The sequence below is a fragment of the Cyprinus carpio genome, chromosome B16 (assembly GCF_018340385.1).
Source record: "Cyprinus carpio isolate SPL01 chromosome B16, ASM1834038v1, whole genome shotgun sequence".
In the NCBI taxonomy this organism is placed as follows: Eukaryota; Metazoa; Chordata; class Actinopteri; order Cypriniformes; family Cyprinidae; genus Cyprinus; species Cyprinus carpio.
The window spans coordinates 14,220,236-14,247,490 of NC_056612.1; the positions used below are offsets into that span (position 1 = coordinate 14,220,236).

The 27,255-nt window shown below is 37.5% G+C and overlaps 1 protein-coding gene across 4 annotated transcripts; it reads left to right on the forward strand.

The window, feature by feature from the left end:
- Nucleotides 1–125: 125 nt before the first annotated feature.
- LOC109106506 (double-stranded RNA-specific adenosine deaminase-like) lies at nucleotides 126–26,955 on the forward strand. 4 transcript variants are annotated; one of them, XM_042740924.1, is made up of 15 exons: nucleotides 126–1,369; nucleotides 14,452–16,581; nucleotides 16,860–17,058; nucleotides 17,221–17,369; nucleotides 19,076–19,211; nucleotides 19,320–19,558; nucleotides 19,703–19,856; nucleotides 20,850–21,021; nucleotides 21,121–21,214; nucleotides 22,429–22,548; nucleotides 22,651–22,781; nucleotides 23,492–23,674; nucleotides 24,669–24,781; nucleotides 24,869–24,996; nucleotides 25,110–26,955. In XM_042740924.1, exons 2-15 carry the CDS (start codon nucleotides 14,585–14,587, stop codon nucleotides 25,459–25,461), a joined length of 4,167 nt encoding a protein of 1,388 aa, XP_042596858.1. In that variant the 5' UTR covers nucleotides 126–1,369; nucleotides 14,452–14,584; the 3' UTR covers nucleotides 25,462–26,955. The 4 variants fall into 4 exon arrangements, with proteins under 4 accessions (XP_042596858.1, XP_042596859.1, XP_042596856.1 ...); XM_042740925.1 differs by lacking the exon at nucleotides 126–1,369 and adding an exon at nucleotides 5,724–5,881 and having other exon boundaries at nucleotides 17,245–17,369; XM_042740922.1 differs by lacking the exon at nucleotides 126–1,369 and adding an exon at nucleotides 5,725–5,881.
- Nucleotides 26,956–27,255: the final 300 nt, after the last annotated feature.

Consider the following 27,255-nt stretch of genomic DNA (forward strand, 5'->3'; position numbering starts at 1 on the left):
ACTTGGACAATCAGAGTGAGAGAGGGAAAGAGAACACAAGCCTAGAAACAAGGGCAAGAGAGACAGATCAATACTTTCCATGCTTTTCCACACTAATTTGTCTCTTACCTCACTATTGCCGCTGTGTTGGTAGTAGGTTTGTACAGATTTTCAGCCCTTTAGCTGAACTGAGGTTTTTAATTTAAATTTTTTTTTTTGTGCTCTCATCTGTCTTTTATTCTCCAAAGCAGTATTTGATTGCGTTAGCCATCGCCAGGCCCAGATGGAAATTCTGTGCTGATTTTATTGGAAATTCTGCTGGTAAAATGTGTTAAATTGGTCAATGATGTGATGCTCTTTTTAAAAATCAATTATTTATTCAAAATGCATTAAAAAAAAATCATATATACAGATATAAATACACCTCTGTTTTTTTTTTTTTTGTTCTTGGCGTTTAATGCCTTTATTTTGATAGGACAGTAGCTAGACAAAGTCCGAATCGCAATGGCGCTATATGTCAGCATGCTGCCCATGATGAATTATGTTTTTAATTTCTGATATAAAATATTTTTGGGGATTAATTTAGGTTCCAAATCATATTACTTCATAATATTTCTAAAAACAAAACTTTTCATCCTGAAAGATACATTTAAAACTTAAAAAAAAGGCCTTAAAAAGGCCCTTAGTATTAGTTTTACTAGTATTTGCTAGTATTTTTACTGTTGCTGCTTGTTTTCAAACAGTTTTATTAACTGGGAGTGTCCGTGTATTAAAGTAATTAGCCACGATTATTTTTGTGATTCCAAAAAAATTCAAGAATTGTGTGACACAATCGTTGCTGATAGAATAAGGAAATGCACATAGAAATATAATGGAAATTATTTTAAGTCATTCTGAGGCCATATTAGTGGACCCCAGACCCCTGCTTGAGAACCACCATGTGAAACCAACATGAATATAAAAATATAAATCTTTAATATAATAAATCTTTATATATTTTTTTAATAGGCGTTCTTGCATGTCAAAGACCCAAACACAGCTGAGAGTAATGATCAAATTAGACATTGTACAATGTTTAAATTGAACACTAAAAGGGAGGAGGAATATGATAACTAGTGAATCTGCAGAGATTCTGCGTGGGTCTGGCCATGGCTGTAGAACACCTGCCCACTGATCATCTGTACCAGTGCTGTGTGGGTGTTCGCTCTGCTCATATATGACTGGAGTTGTATTAACAGTGTTATAAATGTGAAGCACTGAATTGGAAAGCCAGCCGTGTTAGTTATGTGTGCATGTTGGGCTGTTTGGTTTATGAGTTTTAGGATGCCATGTCTTCATCCAGCAGTAGGTGGCTCTGACCGCACAGGAAGCTGTCTTCATCAAACCACGTGTGAGTGTGTTCGTCCATTTGACTTTTTTTCTTCAGTGTTACTTATTTTAGCGCAGGCGCATACAAACCTGTCACTCCGGACCAGTCATGACATGTTTTGCACTTTTTAAATGAAAAGACCGAGATGCCATTTCTGTCCTGTACTATTCCATTAGGTTTCTTTGTCACCAAATTCATTGACTTTCTTTTTTAGTTCAAATAAGTTTTACCAAAATGTTTATATACAGGTGCTGGTCATATAATTAGAATATCATCAAAAAGTTGATTTATTTCACTAATTCCATTCAAAATGTGAAACTAGTATATTATATTCATTCATTACACACAGACTGATATATTTCAAATGTTTATTTCTTTTAATTTTGATGATTATAACTGACAACTAAGGAAAATCCCAAAATCAGTATCTCAGAAAATTAGAATATTGTGAAAAGGTTCAATACTGAAGACACCTGGTGCCACACTCTTATCAGCTAATTAACTCAAAACACCTGCAAAGGCCTTTAAATGGTCTCTCAGTCTAGTTCTGTAGGCTACACAATCATGGGGAAGACTGTTGACTTGACAGTTGTCCAAAAGACGACCACTGACACCTTGCACAAGGAGGGCAAGACACAAAAGGTCATTGCAAAAGAGGCTGGCTGTTCACAGAGCTCTGTGTCCAAGCACATTAATAGAGAGGCGAAGGGAAAGAAAAGATGTGGTAGAAAATAGTGTACAAGCAATAGGGCTAACCGCACCCTGGAGAGAATTGTGAAGCAAAACCCATTCAAAAATGTGGGGGAGATTCACAAAGAGTGGACTGCAGCTGGAGTCAGTGCTTCAAGAACCACTACGCACAGACGTATGCAAGACATGGGTTTCAGCTGTCGCATTCCTTGTGTCAAGCCACTCTTGAACAACAGACAGCGTCAGAAGTGTCTCGCTTCAAAAAGGACCTGGACTGCTGCTGAGTGGTCCAAAGTTATGTGCTCTGATGAAAGTAAATTTTGCATTTCCTTTGGAAATCAGGGTCCCAGAGTCTGGAGGGAGAGAGGAGAGGCACACAATCCACGTTGCTTGAGGTCCAGTGTAAAGTTTCCACAGTTAGAGATGGTTTGCGGTTCCATGTCATCCGCTGGTGTTGGTCCACTGTGTTTTCTGAGGTCCAAGGTCAACGCAGCCGTACACCAGGAAGTTTTAGAGCACTTCATGCTTCCTGCTGCTGACCAACTTTATGGAGATGCAGATTTAATTTTCCAACAGGACTTGGCACCTGTACACAGTGCTAAAGCTACCAGTACCTGGTTTAAGGACCATGGTATCCCTGTTCTTAATTGGCCAGCAAACTCGCCTGACCTTAACCCCATAGAAAATCTATGGGGTATTGTGAAGAGGAAGATGTGATATGCCAGACCCAAGAATGCAGAAGAGCTGAAGGCCACTATCAGAGCAACCTGGGCTCTCATAACACCTGAGCAGTGCCACAGACTCCATGCCACGCTGCATTGCTGCAGTTATTCAGGCAAAAGGAGCCCCAACTAAGTATTGAGTGCTGTACATGCTCATACTTTTCATGTTCATACTTTTCAGTTGGCCAAGATTTCTAAAAATCCTTCCCTTCTTTGTATTGGTCTTAAGTAATATTCTAATTTTCTGAGATACTGAATTTGGGATTTTCCTTAGTTGTCAGTTATAATCATCAAAATTAAAAAAATAAACATTTGAAATATATCAGTCTGTGTGTAATGAATATAATATATAAGTTTCACTTTTTGAATGGAATTAGTGAAATCAACTTTTTGATGATATTCTAATTATATGACCAGCACCTATATATATATATATATATATATATATATATATATATATATATATATATATATATATATATATATATATATATAGGTTTCATATTTTTGCTTTTAAATCCTCCAAAAATTGGCCCCACATAACCTTTATTTTAGATTTTTTTTTTTTAAAGTTGAAATTAACTTGTACTAAACCTGGAATATTCCTTTAATAGACAAACTGAGTGAGCGGGTGATTATGAACAGAACGATCAGCAGATTAGATTGTGTTGGATTACCACAGCTGTCTTATATAACAGTTATGCTAGTTATCATAGAATTCCACAGATTCATGCAAAGGCTCTGTGTAAGTGTACGGTTCAAATCTCGCTACTTTCTTGTCAGATGGCCTGTCATAGACTTGAAGATGAGACTTTTACCTTTGTCTGTTTGTATCTCTCCCCCCTCTCTCATTCTTTACTCCTTCATTCTCTCCATTCATTTGCTCTGGTTGTCTTTCTCTATTGACTGATACTTTAATTTATTTGAATATGAAACTCAAACAGAAATATCTCTGTGTACAGTATTTTCAGTGGTATGAGTTTTGATTAACCTTTTCAAAAATAAGGCACAAATACATTTACAAAGTGACTCTAAGGTGCAGTTTAAACCGAAAAAAGCAATGTAGGGCACATACTCCATATAAAAAAAACAAGACAAACAGAATACTTGGAGGAGGTTTTGAAATAGAAATCTCAAGTTGACATGACTTAATGTAAAAGCAAAACATTTGGTAATGTTTGGTCATTATAATAAAAAGTAACCTATTCTTTTAAATTGATTTATTGACTTAATGGTTCGGTCTGTGTGACTTTTTTTTTTTATACCTTTTTGTGGCCTCTCAGTGAGATGAGGCCTTTCTGAACCAGTGACAGATGTTTTTAGAGGTGGAGGGGAATAATCCAAGTACATCAAAAAGATGTAGGCACGAGGTGCCAACACGTAAATAATTTAGCAGCCGTATAAATTGTGAATGGGATTAGTAACAGTAGTGTTGGTCTCTGTGGGTCATGTCACTGACCTTCACCCTAGGGATTTTATCAGGCACTTAACAATTAAAGAACAAATGGGGCCTGAAACGCAAGCTGGCTTGTGTCACTTCAGCAGCAGCATGAGCGTCAGGCCCAGTACGAGTTGTACTGACTTTGCCAGCTGAAGAAGTTCAACCTGCCACCGAAACCTACCGGTCTATTAAGTAGTAACCGAGTCTGTCATGTACACCTTTATAAATGTCTGGTTAGGGTTGCTCACCAAATCAGACAGAAGAACTCAGTCAGGATAAACACCTCCAGAACAGGGGTTTTTAATCATTTAGATGACATGAACCCCCAATTATGACTGTTCTTCAGCAATGGACACCAACCTATTCAAAAGGATCCATCCATATTTACTTATGTTGTTACTTCTAGTTGTATCTCATTTACTTATTTTATATTTTTTTATTTTAATAAAACATTTTGTTTATTAATGTCAAAATCATATTATATGTATTTATTCAAATTATAATTTTTTTTGTTTATATATATATATATATATATATATATATATATATATATATATATATATATATATATATATAACACCTGTCAGCAGAGTTTTGTCTGACATCTGAACATTGTCATACTGTGTTTTATCATAAAACCATGTACCTGTTGCAGTGCTGCAAAACTATGACATTTTCTTACACTAGAATAGCAATGTACGGTGAAATAATTGCAAGATTTAACAGTTACTAGTCATTAGCTAGTAATTGCAAACGCATTTTAAAAAATTATTTTGACACGAAAATTCAAATATTTTTCTATTTATCTATTAGTCTGCATTGCTTGAACATCTGTTTTGAGAAATTATATTTCTCCCATTCGAAAGTGAATCCCGCTTTCATGAGGGATTTACATGTCACTCCAGAAACTATATAGCCGTTAGCAAAACGAAAAACTTTTATTCAAAATCTAAACGGATTATATTTAGCCTAGAAAGTGAGCAAATAGCCCTTACTTTAAAATCACTAAAAAGGTGTCACTTAATTCAGTTCATCGTGATCTCACAAAGCTCTTTTATAATCAATGAACATCTTATTTACATCGCTGCAGTGAGAGGAATCGCAAGCGTTCAGGGCAAACCTCTGGAGTTTAGAGGCGAGTGAACGCAATGTTCAATCACAGGAGTTCAAGAAATCAACAGATATGTCTGTGATTGGCTACACTGCTCAGCGCTACGAAACACGTTGTAAATAAAATCTTTTATTTCCAGAGCGCAAACACAAATGCGCACAGGAGCCTTTACCAAATATGTTTCGCCAATATCCTATTATTACAGTTTTAACTGAAGGTGCTTTTGACAGCGTGAGAAAATGGATGTGTGGCGTGAGAGGATAAGAACAGTGTCAATTGCGAGAGTCTCACGCTGAATGTGTGAGAGTTGGCAGCCCTGCATTAATAAATAAATAAATAAATAAGTTTCAAGTCATGCATTACACAAATAACTATTTAATATTTCAAATAACCGATCGTGCGTTTAGGATCACATTGCGGTTTCTTGCGAAATGCTACGTCATCAGTGAGCGTCAAAAGCAACGTCGCAGCTACGCGCCATATTTCATTGTCATTCACCAGCGCTGTTTTCTATCTGCATGTGGCCTCTTGCAGGGACGTTTGCAGGATTGCGTACGTCGCCTGCGCATGTAAGTATATTTACACCCTGGAATGTACATAGCTGTGTATTATTTGGGATTATATTGCGCTTCCGGAACGGAATGGGAACTGGATTGTACTCGAGTGAGAGAGACGCTTCAAAGCTTTTCTGATCGCTGTTTAACGCTGGCTCTCGCGTTATATACCAATTCCTTTCAGTACACGGTTTTCTCATCTAGGTTCTTCTAGTATTGTGCTACTGCATGCTTGCAGATTAATTAAAGAGAAGCGCATGCTTAGTAGCGGGTTGTATTTTCTTAACGTTACTTGCGGCGATATATTATTGTAAGCTGATCAACCTCCGATGTCCTTGCTACGTAGTTTTCCATTTTTTTACTTAAAGGGCTTGTTGAAACTTGCTAAAGAATATTATGGACAGGGCTACTTAATAAAGTTATGTCATGGTGAGCAAGACCAAAACAACAACAAAACTATGCAATTACCATGTAACCATAATACCACAGTGTTTTTTATTCGGGTCTTTTGAATTTAACATTTTCATCGATGTATGTAACGTTACGTTAGTCTGATATACATTAGGTCAGTGACTAGATGCATTTATTTATTGAAATTAGTGATTTGTGTATTGTAATATTCAAATTCTGACAAAGATACTGGACGGTAACAAAAACGTACTGTGTTATCACCGAATACAGTCACGTTACCTTGGTCCCAACACGTATGACGATATTCATTTCGAGGTATGTTATTGGTAACGTTACTGATATTTTTCTTAATTTGACAACGCATCAAAACACACACACAAAATGCATTGAAGTAAAAAAAAAATAGATTGGATATAATATGAATAATAGATTAGATGCGCATGAAAGAACACTGTTATACATCATCTCCTGAATATGGTGATGAAAGCAGTGTGTATCCTACAGCCCTGAGCTACAGAAGTTGCAGCTTTGCGTGCCTGTGTGTATTGGATAAACTGGGCTATTAAGCGCCTCTGGGGGACATGTGTCCGTACATGACCTGTATTCTTTCGGACTTTATTCCTTTAGGGGAGCGAAATCGAGGCATCCTCAGAAGCGTGTCACACTCACGCGCTTCTGAAGACGTTGTTTTGCACTTCAGGCTTCGGTAGGAGGTTATAAACTGCAGTGCAGTTTCATGTCGGTCACGGTACTGTAACCTCATGTATTATGCATCTGGGAGGGTCGCAGGTGGAGGCTTGCTTTCAGTCTGCTGGCTGGTGAAATCTGAAACGAAACCAATAGTGCAACGGCTATGATAAAATGAGTAGTGCGATGCAGTATTAATATATCGTGCTGTTAACTGATATGCAGTAATATGAATGCAGTCGTCCCGCATGAGTTCTTTCAATATTTATATAGGTAGGGATGATTGCTTGGTATTTACAGATACGTTTTCTGACACGTTTTACTCAGCAGTTATAGAATTATAGTTAAATGGTGTGTAAACATGTAATATGTTAATGAAACTTTCAAGCGTTTTTGACTCATGACGCCCCCTGCTGTTAGTTTAGAGACACGCGTGTTGTGCGTAAGTTGCTAGTAGCAGTTTGAGAGCTTGGAGAAGAATGGAAAGTGAAACCTAACGTGGCCTGTGCCTAGTTCGCAACATTCTGCATTTACGCGGTTTCTTTTTCATTTCATTGCTGATATCACTTTCCCAACACGCTTTCTAAAAGCAATAAGACAAGTCTCGGGATCATCTCGTATAGTGGAGTTTATCGACCCAAACACTTGCAAAAGGCGAACGCAGACGACGAGTTTCTGGAGTGTGATCGGTTTAGTTCAAGTTCAGTTTTCATGCGGAACAGTGTTTAGTCAGTGCACGAGTTTGGGCCTCATTCGGGTAGCCTGCGTCAAGTTTATTTATCTTTTACCTTCAGTTGTTTTTGAGGTATGTATAACTTTTTCATATGATCTCTTGGGTTGGGTTCTTCTGAATGGGATTTTACTAATGTAGGTTATACATTGTTCTAAGTTGTCTAAGTGACTGAACTGCAGAATCTGAACTAGAACTAGGATTTGGGAATCATTGTAAAGATTTAAAGGCTTTAGATAGTTGCTGTTTTCATCTTTTTAGGTCCCACTTGTGCCTTTGGGTGATATAATAAATCTGTTGCAAACAGGGTTCTCAACTTCCCATGATCACAGAAAACCTGGAAATATGAGGGAATTTTAAAATTGTGAGATTAGACCAATTTTCTGAAGTCATGGAAATGTTTAAAATCTTAAGAGCTTGTAGAAAAGTAATTTGTGTTGAGGATATGCAGTTGTTTTGTTGGTTAGAAATGGCTTATGCAATCTCTATGCACATGGATGATTTTTTAAAACATGGTTTTATGTTAATGTATAAAAACAAAACATTTAAAACATTCCCCTATTTTGTGAACCATATTTATTTTCTACTTTAAGATAAAATGAGAGATTTAGGTGCAAAATTCTTTTCAATAACACATCTATTTCAGTGCACAGTTTAAAAGACTTTTTAAAAATGTTCTACTCTAAACTTTCTACAGGATCTTCCCAGCTGTATTTTTTACTGTACTTTTTTTTTGTTAGTGTGAACTGTGAACAAGTGGTAAGATCATGGTGTTCTTTAAAATACCATGTAAGTACCATGATTTAATAGAATTACCTTCTGATATAAGTTAATACAGTATATTTTGTAATGGATGGCTACTTTAATATAGGAAACTGATAAAAGAATACCAAAACTCCAATATCCACAAGTATCCTTTCTTAATGCACATGGAGCAGCACGTGGAATGTTAGGGAGCAGAATCACTTTCTCTCTTGCTTCAGTTTATTTTGAGAGTCTGCTGTTATGTCTGAAGTTACGTTTGAAGCTGCATCAGGGTCACAGTAAGCCAGGCTCTGTTTGGGATTGTCTCATGTCTGTGTTAGTATTTGGTGGAAGGCTGTGAGATCAGGTGTGTGTTTTTTATATTCTATATATATATATATATATACGTTTAAATTAGAGCCCGACCGATATGAATTTTTGGGGGCCGATGCCGATATTAACTCGAAAAGAGCCGATTTATAAGCCGATATTTTGATTTTGAAAATAAACTGGATATTAGACCCATTTCCTATAAACTACACTTACACAACATTCAATAGCAAAATATCTGCCTGTTCTATGTATGTGGGCTGTATAAAACCATTTTCCAGAAGCGATTATGTTAAAAAAAGCCTTAGATTACAGTCTCAATGACTAAACAATTGCACATCAAAAGTATATATTTTTTTAATGATCAAAAGAACACTGCATTAGAGGAATCTTTGCAGAAGTAGTCCCACACTGTGCTGCTACAGCGTTCACCTTTTTCAGCCATCTGGTAGGGCAGAAAGAGAGACAGAGAAAGAATAAGCATGTGTATTAATAATATCACCATGTATCATTACTCATGTCATCATTAGAATTATAATAATAATAAACAGGGATCTCCTACATAGGCAAAAATGAGAAATATAGAGAAATATATATATATATATATATATTTTTTTTTTTTTTTTTTGTCAAGCAATAGGTATTACCTATTACCTACTTATATTTAACTATATTATTACAACATTTTCCTGTTATGTCTGTAAAGCTGCTTTGAAACAATCTGTAAAAAAGAAAAAAAAAGCGCTTGTTCAGCTCACATTTATTTACATGTCCCCTCTCTCATTTCTGACGCACCTACTGTAGTAACTGTAACTACACTATATTAGCTCTCACAGACACATTCACCACGGACCCGTATATCTTCTCCTCTTCTCTTTGTGCAGTCTGAATCAAAACATCGTCATGCGCTGGCGAACGTAAAGTTAGCCTACTGTTACCGGAAGATTACGGAATCAATTCAAAGTTGAATGGTTAACGTTAGGTGTCATGAACACACCGCTGTCAATTTTGAGAAGAACCACCTTCAAACAAGTTAATAGCAAGCATTTAAGGGGCCTGCTAAAAAGGAAGCTATGTTAGCATTAGAATAACGTAACAGTTGTTGTTGTTTTTCGAGGCACGCTGTACATAACTTCTAGTCATTGACTACACGCGCCCCCCTGCCACAGTTACGCGGTCATTATGTGGGAAACACTGCAGATATATTTAGAATAAGTTAAACGCTAACGTTATAGTTTGACCTCTTATTAACGTTCGCGCTCTTCCACTGATAAACATGGTATTAGCTTTGTGGCTAATCTAATATAGCAATGCATTAGCGGCTGTAAGTGATGTAACAGAATATTTAGAAGTGATAATGATAGGACCGTTAGCTAGAACTACCACTGTTTTTATATACAGTGTATGAACTAAATCTACAATCATTTCACATGACGAACGACAGACTCACCGTCAAAAGAGTACATCTCCGTGGCTCGGCTGATAGCTTTCTTCTGTAGTGGATTTCTGGCGCTGTTGTCAACTGGGGAGTTGCAGAGCTCCCTCTGGTGGGCAAACTATGCAACACTCATAACATGAGAGAAGCATGAGACTCTTTTTTTTATGTTTCATCGGCCGTTATAAACGCCGATGCCGATTTAAATGCAATTAGCTCATATCGGCCGATAATATCGGCCGGCCGATATATCGGTCGGGCTCTAGTTTAAATACGTAATTGTACACTGTAGGGGTGTAACAGTTTTCTCTCTCTCTCTCTCTCTCTCTGTCTCTCTCTCTTTTTTTAATTTTTGGATAAATGTATTTTTTATGCACAACATTATCTCTATATTATGATAATCATAACAGTCCAGTGAAATCAAGCTTTTATCTTTGCACACATCACGAATGTAATGTTTTGGATTTTTTGCATTCACTAATAAAAAGGTTTAACATTAGTAGTTCTACCCTGGGGAGCTGCTCAATAGCAGAAATAAAGTTGTAATTTTAACTGAAAGCTACACTGTCTCTTTTTCATGGTGAATACTGTAAAGCTGCTTGCTTTTAAAACAATCTATTGCATAAAACGCTATATAAATTCTATAAATGTGACCTGACGTGACTTGACTGGAGTGCCAAATTTTTGTTGTGTGTTTATTTTGTTATTGAGAGGAAAGCAAATACAAATATATATTTTTGCTGTTGGACTTCAAATTTACCTTATTTTATTTCTTTAAAGAATATCAGCTTTAAAGGGTTAGTTCACCCACAAATGAAAATTAGGCTGCATTTTACTCACCCCCGAGTAGAGGTCGACCGATATATCGGGCCGATATTTGTCATTTTTTAATATATCGGCATCGGCCGATATCCGTGTTTAGTAGCGCCGATTTAAATTCAGGCACGTCGGCGGGCAGCCCCGTGTTATTGGTGCGGTGGAAAGTGCTGCTGCCGCATGTGAAGGACCTCAAGCCAAAACTTTTGGAAGATTCAACAACAGTCCTGGGAGATAAAGGTAGTCAGAGAATTTCACTCTGTAAATGAGGTGGACTAGATGGCAGTTCTCACAAACACTGCAGCGTGATTGAGGGCTCCGTTACTCCGCCCCGCTCACAGACAGCACCGTGCTCGGAGAGACAGCTGTCCTGGAGCAGCACAGAATGGTGAATGACATTTGTTCGGAAGCATGGCTTAATGCAGACAATAGCTAGGTTTCCATCCAACTCATTTGCATTTAGGGATGTCAATATTTGATCATTTCCATGATCGATCGTCGTTTAAATTAACAATCAATGAATAAGCTTAATGCTGCAAAATGCGTCTGCAGCGGTATTATTATGTGCAAAAGCCACTCGAAAAAAAAAAAAGCTTTCTCACCCGAATTAAAGGGGTTTTAGTCTGAATAAAATGCTAGTAGCAGGACTGTAAAATGAATATGTGATTATGATCATTTGATAAAATGAAGGGAGCGCGCTGTACATTTGAGATCATTTTACTTTGTTGACTGTTTCCCGTCAAGGAGACCGCTGAATGCGCCTCTTTAAATGGTTTCGTGGTGCTCGTTGTTGTATTTTAAAACACAATTGCAATGTTTTCAAATGACACTATAGAATTAAAAATAAAATTATCCCAAACATAACTGTGGCGCTTGTGGCTGTGCTGCGAAGTCAGTTAACCGCTTTTTTCACATTAAACATTTTATGCGCGTATTAATGACCAGTACTTTATTTGATCCTGTTCTGCAAAATGTTCGATTTTGAATTTTTGCATTCCAGTAGGCATATTTGTTTTAAAAAATCCGGCATTTACAGTGCATTAGATCGTGACAGTGGGTGTGTGCGTGCAGACGAGGACGAGCGCGCGCGGGTTTGGCTAGATGTATTTGGAGGTTATTAGTCACGTCTCGTTCTGCACATATCCAAATGTTTCCATATTCGCAATGTATCTGCATGTTAAACTATAATATTTTTAATTTTTCTAATGTAAACTAGACGGAAAAGATCATCCTCTTCACATGAGCAAAAACGTCCTTGGCATAACAGCAGAGTGGACCGGTATAATGCGGTCTATTTAAACTGACCAGTGTAACCTTTTATATGTTTGGTTGACTGTACTTAATCTTAATAATCAACAGACTGAGATGTAAGTTTGAAGTTAGAATGCACTTTAGATGTTCTGTGTCATTTATACCAAACACAAATGTTGCTGGTTGCTAGTGTGTTTCCAGCACTACTATTTATTTTTTATATATTTTATTTTTTATATTTTTCAGTTTAATTGATTTTTATTTATAAAATATTATTTATTTTATTTAAATGTATATTTAAGTTTACATTTATGTTCCAACAAACTTGAAAAATTCTGCTTGATAAATGCTCTAAAACTTTTATGTAAATGATTGACTTTTATTTATATATATATATATATATATATATATATATATATATATATATATAATATATATATATATATATATATATATATATATATATATATATATATATATATATATATATATATATTTGACCTGTTTTATATATTTAATACTTGGTCAGTTTATTGATTTGTTTGGTTAACTTTAGATATTTTTTTTTATTTGTAATACCGTGCAGTGCACAAAATTAAGATTCGAGAGATGGTTCAAGTCAGTGCTCAATAAATGATGATAAGTTTACAAATGTTGTGCATCCACTTATTATAAGTGTGACATTTTAGTATGCAAATGAGGGGGAAAACTTCAAGATATCGGCCCTAAAAATCGGCCATCGGCTGACCCTGACCTCTAAACATCGGCATCGGCTATAGAAAAACCCATATCGGTCGATCTCTACCCCCGAGGCATCCTAGGTGTATATGACTTTCTTCAGAGTTATATAAATTTTTTTTTTGATCTTTCAAGCTCTATCACTGCAGTCAGCGGGTGTTGCATTGCTTCAGTCCAAAAGAAGTGAAATAAAAAGCGCCCTTTCCGTCTCACACGGCTCCGGGCGGTGAACAAAGGCCTCCTGTAGTGACTCAATGTGTTTTTAGGTAGAAAAATATCCATATTCAACATGTAGTAATCACTTTAATCTAGCTTGCGCCAACAGTTGTACACAGAAGCCGTTCCGGGAGCATGACGAATGGGGTCGGTGTTGTGCATGCACCGGTGAGTCTCGTGAAAACCAACGTTTGTTAACAGGGTCAAAAGAAGCAAGGTTTCCTTACTTTGGCAAAGGAAAACCAGTCTCCTCTTGGCTTATATTGAAATCCTGCGACATTCTTCTTTACAAATCCTCATTTTGTACTTCTAATTAGTGACCGTTGTTTTGTTTTGATCTCTCCACTGCATTTCCGCATGCACCACTTCTGAGCGGCGCATACGCAAATCTGGCCTCATACGTAATTCCCCCGGAACTGCTTCCGTTTATAACAGTTAGCGCAAGCTAGATTAAAGTGATTATGTTTTGAATATGGATATTTTTCTTACAAAAACACATTGAGTCGCTACAGGAGCTACTGTTTACCCCCTGGAGCCGTGTGAGACACGGCTGCTTTCAAACTGTTCCTTTTTTATAATGTTAAAAGTGCTGTTTAACTTGTATATTTTTGCCACACAATGTAGAGCACACAAGTATACAATTTAAAATATTTGATCTTTAATAAATTAGCCCTGGGTGTAGCAAAAGAATGCAGATGTTAAAATGTTTATTTAGTAATGGAAAACTGGTTAAATGTTTATTAACAAATTAATATTCTTATGGAAATTTCTACATACATTTTAAGAATACTCCCCCACAACCCTACCAGAATCGTTACTCCGAAACTGAAATTATGTACACCAGACCTACACTAGGCTGTTGAGTAGTACTGCATTTTCTAAACTACTAATAAGTTCACTGACATCTCGTAAAGTTTTGCCAGTTTAGTAAAAAAACACTTTACTCTTAGTAAATGTCCTTTCCTCTAATATCCATGATCACTTTCCCTCACCATAAGGATCCGCAAATTACCTGCTAAGCAAAAAAATAAATAGGTTTTGTCACAATAAGCATGAATAATTAATCTGTGAGCCTTTTACCAAGTCCTCAAATTACAGTCTACTGGGCTGCCAAGAAATGTGCCGACGGGCTTAGTGTGTCTGTACTGTGACACTGCAACATCAGAAAGCCTGTATCCCCTTTGCATTCTTTCATGGATTTCTCTGTTGTTCTCTGTCTCTCTGCAGAAGCAGTGCACAGACTAAGCCTTTGGGATTGTTGTGACGTTACATCCAGACAGCTGAGACTCATCCTAACACGTGCACACATCCCATCCGCCAAGCCCGACGCTACGCCCTTCTTGCCCCCCACCCCTGCGCTATGAGCAGAGGTAGAGGAGGGTTTCACAAAGATTGCCAGCGATTCTCTCTCCCTCCCCAACAGGGAAAACCTCAGTTTCGCTCCCACCAAACCACTGGTCACCCACGCGGCCTTCGTGTCCCAAGCCCAGACTCTGTATCTGACAGCTGTCTGCACTCTTCCCTTTACTCCACTCGCCCGGGTGCTCCTGGTGTGCCTCCACGCGGTCGACCTTTTCCCCCTAGCCCCTCTGATCCACCCCTGTGGGCGTCCCCCCAGCACAGCAATGATCAGATCTTCAACTCAAATAGTCTAAGCTTCCGACAACACCAGGTGCAGTTCCTCAGGGGGCAGAGTGCACAGGCTCCGCAGTTTAAAGCGCCTCAGCAGCTTGGATCCCAAACCTCCAGCCGAGGAGAAGAGGTCTCTACTGGGCCTTTCCAGTACCAGGCAGGTTATCGTGACTTCAAATCAAGTGGTAGCAGTTTTGGAATAAGAGACGGCTACGGCAGAGGCCGGGGAAACTGGCAAAGGGAGCATAACTTCGGATATACACCTGGACCAAAAAGAAAGTCACACTGGAATCACCAAAAGGGACAGTATTATCCCAATCAATACACTAAGCACTACTGGAATACACAGGTAGATGACGTGTCCTCTGGCCTTCATAGTCTGAGTTTGGGTGACCGGGTAACAAGGGTAGACTCCTCTGACACCTCGTCCTGCAGTAGCCTTGCCAGCAACGCTTCCAGCTCTCCCGGCTCGGTCAGAGAGTCTCTGTATTTGACCCCTGAGATCCAGCAACAGGTCCTCGCTTTTTTGAGGTCACTCGGGCCAGACGAGACCGTTCAGCCTAGGGCCTTGGGTAAAAAGCTTGGCCTTCCCAAGAAGATTGTTAATAAGGCTTTATATGCCCTCTTAAGGACAAACCAAGCAGTAAAACAAAGTGGGATTCCTCCGCTGTGGAGACTCCGCAAGGAAGAGGACAGTGACCCGATCAAAGAGAGAGACCAAGCGCGGTCTTCAAAGGATTTTGAGACAAAGCCAGGTCAGAAGCCATCCACAAACCAAGAGGCTACAGGGGATCTCATCAGCACTAGTGCTCCCTCTGCATCAAAGATCCTTGTTGAGGCTGACAGCCATTCCACTGACCAGTCAGAGGACTCAGAAGGTGAAGATACCTGTGAAACCTTGCTTCCTGACCAGGTTCAAAAGACTCTTTTACCTGCTGTGCAATCAGTAAACTTGCCAACAATGGCCGATACTAAAGATAGTAAAGAGAAGATCCTACAGTACCTCTACGAGGCAGGTACAAGCAATGCACTTGTGATTGCCAAGAACCTTGGCCTGCGAAGTGCCAAGCAGGTTAATCCCACACTCTATGCAATGGAGAAACAAGGTGACGTAAGGCGTGACTCTGAAGTTACACCACCTACCTGGTCGCTTAGTGTACACCGGCAGGAAAAGATGGACCGCCAACGAAAAGTTGCTGCAAATGCAAAACAGGATGAAAACATTGCAGATATGTTGAACTTTGCAGCAGAAGCGATTACAAATGTAAATGATAGACTTGAGTTTTCAGGTGGTACCGCAGCAGAGCCGATGGATGGTGGTGAGAATCTATTGGATGAGATTTTAAGCAACAACACGGAGCTTGACATGCCTGGCCTTGAGGCGATACCACCCAAACCCAGTGAACTTTCCTTTCCAGCTCACTACTTCCAACCTCCTTCCCATCAGTTCTCCTACTATAAGGATATGGCCAGTAATGGAGGAGAACGTTCACAGTGGGCATCTGATGACATTCCAGAATTCCTGAACACAATTCGCTCCGAGGTTGCTGTTTCATTGGCTGCTCCCCTTCACCGGGCCCAAAGCCTGGAGTCCAGCAGATTGCAGAAACTGAAAGAGGCCCGTAGTAAGAACCCAGTTAGTGGACTGATGGAGTTTGCTCAGCATCTTGGACACACTTGTGAATTCCTACTCCTGGACCAGTCCGGACCCTCACATGAACCCAGGTTAGTTGATAAAAAGCTTGTTTACGGGTGCATATGAGCTATATTTTTTTCTGTGTTAAAGCCTCTGTCTTTTTTGGAAGTGAGTATGTTTGGAAATGGCTATACAGCAGTGATTAATTAAAAAATCGGTGAAGCAGCTAAGGCTTTTTGGAGATGCTACAGAAGTTCTTTTGCTAGTTAATTTTGGTGAAATGGGGTTGCATGATTAAGAATTAGTAGAAACACAGTATCTGTGTTTTCATGGATTTATAGTTTGAGGTTTTTCTTTTCGTCTCCAGGTTTCAGATGCAGGTCATGCTAGATGGTCGTAAGTTTCCACCGGCTGAGGGTCCAAATAAAAAAGTGGCCAAAAAAGATGCTGCAGCCCTCACCCTGAAGATTCTTTGGAAGGAGATGGAAGGAACAGGTGATGGCGAAGAGGAAGAACTGAGCATTGAGGGAGCTGAGTCAACCACTGACCTGGCAGATGATATGCTAGTATGTTTGTTTTTGGTTTTCATTGTCAAAGTTGCATGAAACCTAATCATTTAATCTCTCATAGGAGTTTTGATATCCTATGTTAGCTGTTAATTAAAATATATGAATGATTACAAAATATTGCATATAAAAATACGTCATTTTTTTTTCTCATTTCTAAAGGGTGATACTGATACTCCTCCCCAGGCTCTGTCTCGGTCTTTACCTGGAGGAAAGAACCCCGTATCTGTCCTAATGGAGCATAGCCAGCGCAGTGGGCATGCCATCCAGTTTATCAAGACAGGACAGGAAGGGCCACCCCATGATCCACGGTAAAACAGTTCCCACAGTAAAGGGCTTCAGGTTACATCTTAATCCTGCTACATGCTTTTTGTCCTGATGTGTTTTCCAGGCTCTTCTGTCCCCATGCTGTCCTCACATTCTCCCCACATTCTCCATGCACCTTCTGTACTATCCCCTCTTACTCTTGCTCTCCCACTTACTCTCCTTTTATTTTTTTTTTTTTACTTTTTTTTTTTACCTACTGAGCTTTATGTTGTTGTTTTGGTAGTGCTATTTTCTCTTCAGTTTTTTTTTCTGTTCCCCTTTCTTTTTTTCTGTGTTCTTCTGTGTCCTTAATTCCCTTTGCCCCTACGGTGTGACTTTGCTGCCTATAAAATACAATGTCTGCTTTGTGTGATCCTCGCACAAAATGTTATTTTATCTGAATCAAATTAGTTTTTACTTTTTTTACTTTTATTTTTCTTTTGTTTATCTTGCATTGTTTCCCCAACTTGGGTTTCTTCTTATAAAAGTATGAGAGGTAGTAGAAAGCTGTTGTCTATTAGTATTTTGATTTAGTATTAGTATTTGTACTGACAAATTAGAAAGAAAATAAAAAGAAATGATGAAAAATAATATTAAAATCATGATATGGTCTAGTAGGATTATTAAACTGAATATTTAATTAAATTAATATATAATCTGTATGCATGCTTCAGAGTGTATGCAGTGATCTCGGAGCATTTTACACAAACCTGAGAGCTGCACAAATCTCAGGAGCTGCTCAGAGTTAAAAATTTTAAATAAGGTGCTTATTAAAAATATATTGTCAGACGCAATTATTTCCCAATGTAATTTCAATGTCATTTTCTACCTTTTGTCTTTTTACCCTGAATATCTAAGCAGCAGTAATATGAAATGTTAAATGTGTTATTGCAATATGATTTTATAGACAAATTTGCAGCTCCTAAAGGTTGTACAGGTGTATCAATGCTCAGTCACACCCTAATTTACAACACAAAACACATACAGATCAGTGAATCTTGATCTCTATTGAGAAATAGCTTTTATTTTACTTTATAATCAGTAAATTAAGTTCTTCAGATGGGGTAGCTGTATGGAAATAAGATATGTAAATAGCAGATTGAAAACAAAATTGATGAAAGTAATTTCTCCTCGTTTCTTGTACAGCAGATTAAATGAGAAATCTTGGTATTGGATTTCATTCAGGAAAGCCTCCACAAACATTCATATAGAGCTCTCTCATGTCTCAGTGGATATTCATGGCCTTTAGTAAAAGAGTGGCTCTGATTACTGGCCTTGATGTAAATGTAGCACTGCCTGCCAAATTAGCATTACCAGACAAAAAAATGTTTTGGCTTTAGTAGGCAAAATCATGAATTGACAGCATGCTTGTTTGCAGAATTTCGTATGTTTTATATCTGTCATTCTCAATGATTCATTGTGCTTTAATGCAGCAACAAATGATTATACATTTGAGTAGTTGAAGAAGCAGAGGTAGTTACAAAAGACAACTGTGATCTTTCAGAAATCATTCTAATATGCTGATTTATTCAGTTGTAACTGTTTCATTCTGTTCTATGTGAAACTATTCGAACTGATTGGAAGATTCAGAGCTCAATGGAAAAGAACTGCCTCATTAGATTTGAAAAGGCCATGTCCACTGTGACTGATTTGTCATTTTAACTCTTTTCTCTGACCATCTTTCTTGTTTTTTCTTCACTTCCTGTGTCAGGTTTATGTTCCGCGTAAAGGTTGGGGAGCGTCTCTTCCAAGAAGCCTCAGCTCCCAGTAAGAAAGCAGCGAAGCAGCTGGCAGCGGAGGAGGCCGTTAAAGAGCTGATGGGAGATGGACTACTACATCTCAACAAGGTGAAGAGTAATTTGGAGACAGTACAAGAATGAAACGAGGACTCTTTGAAAGACAGGAAAAGGAGAATTTTGTGTGCTGGTAGATTAATCCCAGTCTTTCTCTTTTAGCCTCCAGGCATTTTCTGCCCTCTGGGAGAGCATGAGTCTCAGCCAGCGATTCCTGCATGCCCCTCGCTTCCCCCTCTGACGGCAGCTGAGCTCCAGGCGGCCCATGAAGCAGGTGTGGGTGACCTCATCAACTACCTGAACAACAACGCTGTGTCTGGTCTGCTCGAGTACGCCCGTGCTCGAGGCTTTGCTGCTGAGATCCGCCTGGTGGGCCAGTCCGGACTCTCGCACGAACCCAAGTACATGTGCACTCTTACTCTCGGTCATGTTTTTGTGATCTTTATGTCCTTATTACAAAAGCAGCAGGATCTCAGTGTGCCTGACTCCCTGCTGCATGGCCACACATTAAAAAGATCAAATCATCTTACCTCTCTCTCTTTAAGGTTTACATACCAGGCTAAATTGGGAGGGCGCTGGTTTCCTGCAGTTTGTGCAAGTAATAAAAAGCAGGGGAAGCAGGAGGCAGCGGACGCTGCTCTTCGAGTGCTCATTGGAGAAGCAGAGAAAGCAGCGCGTACTGGAGAGCTCACGCCGGAGGTATTAATTGTGCAGCAACTTTATTAAAAGTCCATAATAAAACTAGCAGTAGCTTTTAACTATGCATTAACTTCCGATTAACAAAGTGCTATTAAATATTGATGGGTCTTAAAATTTGAAAGCATTTCCAAGTTTAATTGTTGGGGGATTTTTGCTATATAGATAAGCTTCTGATGGAAAGACAATGTTGTGTAACTTTTTTGCATGCAACATTTACATTGCCAAGTGTTGTTCCTGTTCCTGCAGTTTAACTTTGTTGCAGTTTACAATCGCTTTTCTGTGTAAGAAAACCTGGAATTGTATTTTTTTTTTTGTAATTCAGTCATATTTACTCGCCAAAACAAATGTTAATTTTGGGTCCTATTTGAAAGGTTTTTACATGTACTAAACACACAAATTTATATGTAGCGAGGTTGGAAATTAACAGGGGCTTGTGGCAAAAATTCCACCAAAATAAACAAAAATGAAATGTAACAAATTAAACCCTACAAATTAACGATGAAAATTAAAGGTCAAAAATTGGCACAGCCCTACAATGATACCAGTTGAAACAGTCATTTGTTATTGCCAAGAGTTTAAAGTATTTTAAAAGCAATTGGTTCAATTTAAATAATTGCCATTAAAGACAACACGGATACAATTATTAAGGTGGTGATAAAAATTGCCCTCAGGAATGTAAAAATGTTCCTGAAAATTAGTTCCAGGGAGCCAAAAAATTGCCCCTTAATGGAAGTGTTCATTTCTGACCCTGATATATAGTTCTATCACATATTTCATTGAGTGAATTTACATTTAATGATACTTTTTAAAACATTTATAAATATATATTTTTAAATGAATGTCATAATGTGCATGTTTATTTATTTATTAAAGTTATTATTAAATACAAAACAAGTTTGCTATATTAGTGACCAGTTTTACATTATTTCTTGAGCAATCACTAGCTCCAGAAAGGTGTGCGACAATTATAAAAATGTATTTTGTATGTTTCAGCTGCCAGTGTCAGGCAGTACGATGCATGATCAGATCGCCATGGTAAGCCATCAGCGCTTTAATGCCCTCACAGCACGCATCCAGCACAGCCTTCTGGGTAGAAAGATACTTGCTACGATTGTGATGCGGAAAGGATCAGATACTCTTGGAACAGTTGTCAGCCTCGGGACAGGTACAGAAACACAAATAAACTTACACACAGACACAGCCAACATGATGTGTGCATTGTAATTAGAGATGTGCTGTAATTGTTGTGGCCTTACGCCTGTAGGAAACCGCTGTGTGAAGGGAGAGGAGCTTAGCCTTCGAGGGGACACCGTTAATGACTGCCACGCAGAAATCATCTCTAGGAGAGGCTTTATCCGGTATCAGCTTGCAGCAGAACTGTCTCTCTCCCTCACTGGCAATTGCATAATTCATTTTTCCTCTCATTCTTCAGCTTTTTCCGTCTCATTCTTCAAGATGAAGGAGTCTTATTTCACAGCAGCTCATAAATATATTGACTTTATATTTAGTGTTCTGCAGATGTTAATGTGAGACAGACAGAATGTCTGCTCGAACGCCTGCTGTCTTTCTCAATGATTAATGTTACAATTGAGTTATAAATCATTTGGAAATATATATTAAATATTAATATTATTTAAAAATAGCCATCTGTGCTCATATGGCAATAATATGAACACATTAATGTAAATTAAACCAATTATCTATTATAAATATATGATTCATTTTATGTGTGTGTGTGTGTGTGTGTGTATATATATAAATATATATATATATATATAGAGAGAGAGAGAGAGAGAGAGAGAGTTTGGTTTTAGTATATTAAAAATTAACATTTAAAAATACAAAGATTGTATTTTAAAAATATATCTAAATTAATATATAGTTATTTTTCTTAAACATTATATATGATTTTCATTCTATATCTAATGAATAAATATATTTTAAATACATTACTTTATTATTATAAATTTTTACATTTAGTCATTTAGCAGATGCTTTTTACAAATTTTTCTATCAAGTTAGATAAAAAAGTAGGCCTAAACTAAAAAACAGTAGCCAGAATACATTACCTAAAATGAGTAACTAGATAACGTTACTAACTACAGTTTTCATCGTGTCATAACGGACCACAGTTTGTAAGTAGTCTACCCAGCACATCTGAATGAAGCGGTGATATAAACAACTGCAGTGAAGTCTGATCTCATCACTAATATAAACGTAAATGCAGTGATGTAATAATACAATCTCATGCACAGCATGAATATTAATGTACTGGCAGTGATGTGTTAGTGAAGTCTGATCTCTGTAGTGATGTAATGATAACATCTGATCTCAGTGATATATTAGTGATTAGTAATTATTATTCATTAGTAATTATTAAAATTGGAATCACTTACATTAATGCAGTTTAATAAATCTAGAGAGAAAAAATGTGGGAGAGAAGTGTAAAAAGCATCATCTATTAATTCTTATTACAAAAAAATATACTGATATTCACCAACCGCCCTAAAAGTAGAATAACTTAAATCTATGTTAACTAACGGGTCTTGTTTGTAAAATCTGAATGGCTCAGGTTTTTGTACGGTGAGCTGATGAAGCATTGGGAAAGCCCTGGTGATGAGACTATTTTTGAGGTGGCAGACGATGGGAAGCTGAAGATCAAATCTGACGTCACCTTTCATCTATATATTAGGTGAGACATGCACTTCCTCTCCTCCGAGCTAGTTTTAGAACTGAGATTCATCTGCAAACATGAATGACACTGCTTTCATGTGCTCTTTTCTTTGTCACCCAGCACTGCTCCGTGTGGAGATGGAGCTCTGTTCGATAAGTCATGCAGCGAGGCCGCCGAATTAAACGGCTCTCAACACATGCCTCTCTTTGAGAACGTAAAACAGGGCAAGCTCAGAACCAAAGTGGAGAATGGTAAGAGACCAAAAAAAAATATATGGGGTACAAAAATATATATACATTACAAATAAAGGTTTTCGGATTAATCAAGGTCTTCTGAATGATTTGATATCTATACTTAAAAATTCAATTCAAAGACCCCTCCAGATAACATTTATCTTTGGAATTTTGAATGGACAGCTACTGTACACACATGCTGTGGCGTAGCTCCAGGACCTCAGGTACACTAACTCTAGTGCGCTAACTGTTGGATGAACAAAGATGCACTCAGCAGTGTTCATCAGTGCCATCTGGTTCTGGTTATCTCTAGCCACGTGAGTGTGGCCTTTTGCCAGGCGAAACTGCCATTGTCTATTGGGATAGGAGAAAAGCTATTACGTGGCCAAACGGTTGGCAGGTAAGCTGATAAGCTGATGTATTCCTGTGGATTTAACTTGACAGGTCGGCACGTGATGTTGGCAGTTGTGTTTGGGTAGCTGTTGTGCTGAGTCTAACACTGCTGACAAGGAAGTTAAAAAAAAACAAGCCTCATGATGTATTGTGACATACTTTTCTGAAACTCCAGCAATAAATCAGATTATGCTTACAGCTAATGCCTAGTTTGCTAGCGCTTCTGTAGACAGTGTAAAAGTATTTTCCTTTGGTCATCTACTTATCTGTCACTTCATATGTTCTTGCATATTATTTTGAATGATCTAAGATTCCCCACCCCTTTCTTTTCTCAGGCGAAGGCACCATCCCAGTGGAGTCCAGTGATATTGTGCCCACCTGGGATGGCATTCAGCACGGTGAGCGCCTGAGGACCATGAGCTGCAGCGACAAGATCCTGCGCTGGAACGTGCTCGGCCTACAGGGAGCGCTCCTTAGCCACTTCATCCACCCCGTGTATTTGCGCTCTATCACTCTTGGTAAACACTACTACCATGCTTTGAGTAATGAAGTGCAGTGTTTTCAAGCCTGTCTTTTTTGTGTTTTATTTAGTTATAGTTACAGTAAAGGTTTTCCATCCAAGTACTAAAGGTCAGTTTAATTTAAACTGATTTATAGATCAGGTAAAAATAACTGATTAAATGATATAAACATGTCTAATAATTATATCAAATTCATTATAAAATTTATTTTTTATTATGGGTATTTATTTTATCTATAGTATTATTAGGATTATTTACAAAAAATACGAAATATATAGGTATATTAATTATATAAAATTTATACCTATAACAATAATAGTAATAATAATTAAGTTATATGTAATTTAGAAGTCATTTTAAAATGCATTATTAATATCAGTATTTTTTTATTTATATTTGAATTATTTAAAAAATACAAAATATAGGTATATTTATTATTATAAAATTAATGTCTATAACAGTAATAGTAGTAATAATTAAGTTATGTGTACTTTAGAAGTAATTTTAAAGTGCATTATTATTAATATCAGTATTTTTATTTATATTTGAATTATTTAAAAAAGTATATTTATTATTATAAAATGAATGTCTATAACAATAATAGTAGTAATAATTAAGTTATATAAAGTGTAGCATAAGTAATTATTTTACAATTCATTAAAATATTATTATTATTAAAATACTGTATATTATGTAATTATTTAAAAATTATGTATTACTACACTTGTTTAAAAATTTATATATTAAGAAATTATTGAAATTATAATGTATTAAGAATATTATTGTAATAGTAATAATAACAGTAGATCATGCATTATAATAAATTATATTTAAAAAATCATTTTAAAATTCATTAGTATCATATTACTATTTAAATTTGATCTATTTTATTAAATCTGTATTAAAATAATAATAAGTTTATTATTAATAAGTATTATAAAATGTATTATTATTATTTAAATGTCTCTGTTTTTGATGTGTGTTTGTTCAGGGTATCTCTACAGCCATGGTCACCTGACTCGAGCGGTATGCTGCCGACTGGCTAGAGATGGGGACGTGTTCAAAAAGAGTTTACCAGCAAACTTTACTCTTAACCACCCTGAGGTACGCTCACACAAAAACACTGCATTTAGTTCAGTGAAACTTTAGTTTTTACTTGGTTTTCACTTAATTTCCATATTGTTGGTGCAGGTGGGCAGGGTGAGTGTGTATGACTCAACTCGCCACACAGGTAAGACCAAAGAGTCCAGCGTTAACTGGAGTCAACCGGACCAGTTTACTGTGGAGGTGCTGGATGGCACCAAGGGCAAAGTGGACAGGTGAGAGACCGACCCGTCCGTCATTTATCACAGTGATAAAAAGAAAATCCAGCTAATATTTTTCCGAAGCTTTTCACCCGGACACCTAGATTTCTCTTCTCTTTTCATCCCAGTACCAAGATGGAGATATCGCGGGTTTCCAAGTCCAATCTGTTCCGTCTCTTCCAAACTTTGTGCAAGCATGCAGGCCGAGCCGATCTGCTGGCACAACCGTCCTACGCCCACGCTAAGATGGCTGCCACTTCATTCCAGGATGCCAAGAGGCTGTTCTTCTTGGCGCTGAACCAACATGGATATGGAGCCTGGATCGGGAAGCCCTTGGAAGAAAAAAGTTTCGAAGGAGAAGCCACAAAGGGAGGAAGCGGGGACAGACAGGCGCCGGGCCCTCCGGGTTTCGCCGTTGACCCCAATAGCTGCTCGGGCTCAAATAACAACAATTTTAACTCCGCAGCACAGGGCTTTTAGGGATAGAGAGAACAAATGAAGGGATGGAGGGAGTAGAAGAGTTGCCAGCAGCAAGAGAGAAAGAAGTGAGGAGGTTTGTCTTGTAGAGAGGGAGAACCAGGGTAAGCCTGTGGCTTTGGGATTTGAACTTTAACCATCATGACAAAGCAGAAACGGATGCTGCCATGACAACAGAGCTATAAACCCAAGGCAAATTGGACTTGATGAGACATGAAAAAGTAGTTTTTTTTTTTTTTTTTTTTAAGAAAGCTGTAACTACAGGGTTGCAATTGGTTTAGTGGGTTTCCCTCTCATTTTCCCCCATTTGCTACCATCACAATACTGTGATACGTGAATGCGTGGCCACATTGCTGTGGGGTTATTCTGTTTCTCACTTTTTCTCTCGTCTGTTTGATTCATGATACATTTAGGTATTTCTCACTCAACAAAAAGATTAATGACAGGTGATACTGGTCAGGTCATGTATTTAGAGACGTTCAGTTAAAGTTGGTAAAAGGGTTAGTTCACTCAAAAAAATGGAAATTGTCATCAGTTATTCACCCTCATGTTGTTCCAATTCTGCATGATTTTTTTTTTCTTCTGTGGAACATGAAAGAAGATATTTTGAGAAATGTCTGTGTTGTTTTTGTACGTACAGTAGAAGTCAGTGATCACCCGGTTTGGTTATCAACATTATTCAAAATATCTTCTTTGGTGTTCTTCAGATATAAAGAAATGTATACAAGTTTAGAATGACATGAGGGTGAGCAAGAGAATTTAAATTTGTGGGTGATCTATCACTCTTTAAGTTGATCATCTTATACTATAAAATCTCGAATCACTTCCGTGAACTTCTGTATTTACATAATATATTTTTTTTTTGTTTTGCAGTATGTGAAGTTCTACATACAAACCTGGACTGGATTTCTTGAAATGTATACATAATGTACATACAGATACATATGCACACAGATGTATATATAAGGTCTGCTGAACGAGTTTATATATATGCGTGTGTGTTTATGTATGTGTATATATTGTATGTATATATTTTGTAATGATTCTTAACTTTGAAATTACATTATTTTCTATCTTTTAATTTTTAGAAAATGTCTTTTTATAAGAGGTGTGTATGTTCAGTTTTCAATATTGTTTGTGTGTGGTGTTTGAGAGGCTCATGGTAGATATTGCATGCAGCCAAATAGTCTACATTCTGATTCGTGATAGCTATAGTGGGCAGATAAATGGCACAAATCAATCATATGCACATTTGTACGTGTGTGTGCCTGCATCTTTGTAGATATAAATTGTTACTTGGAGTATTATTTGCCCTGCTTTGTTTAATGTGTTCAGACACCTTTGATTGATGCACTGCTTCAAGACTAAAGCAATCCTAACATTTCTCTTTCCTTTCAGCAAATGCGAATCTGTATGCCTCCAACATCTGTATGCCTACTCAAACATTCTTTTAAGATGAGTTCTGTTCTATTGAAAGTAAAGAATATTTTCTTTTCATGTGCTGCAGATTAATATATTATTTTCACAGCAAATTCTGAACTCTTTCTGTTTATAGTGTAACCATAACAGCATGTATTTTCCAGCATATTTGGAAGGGGATATTTAGGGCAGAGAGGGCTAAGTTGTGTCTCTGTACTTTTTCCAAAGAAGATAAAACTAATCCACCTAATTATATTCAGATATCTACTGAAATTAAAAAAATCTTTGAAATCTGGCCAGAAAATGAGCAGGGGAAAACCGCTCCATGACACATTTTTAAAGCGCTAGTTGTAGTAATGTATGATATTTTAATGTTTC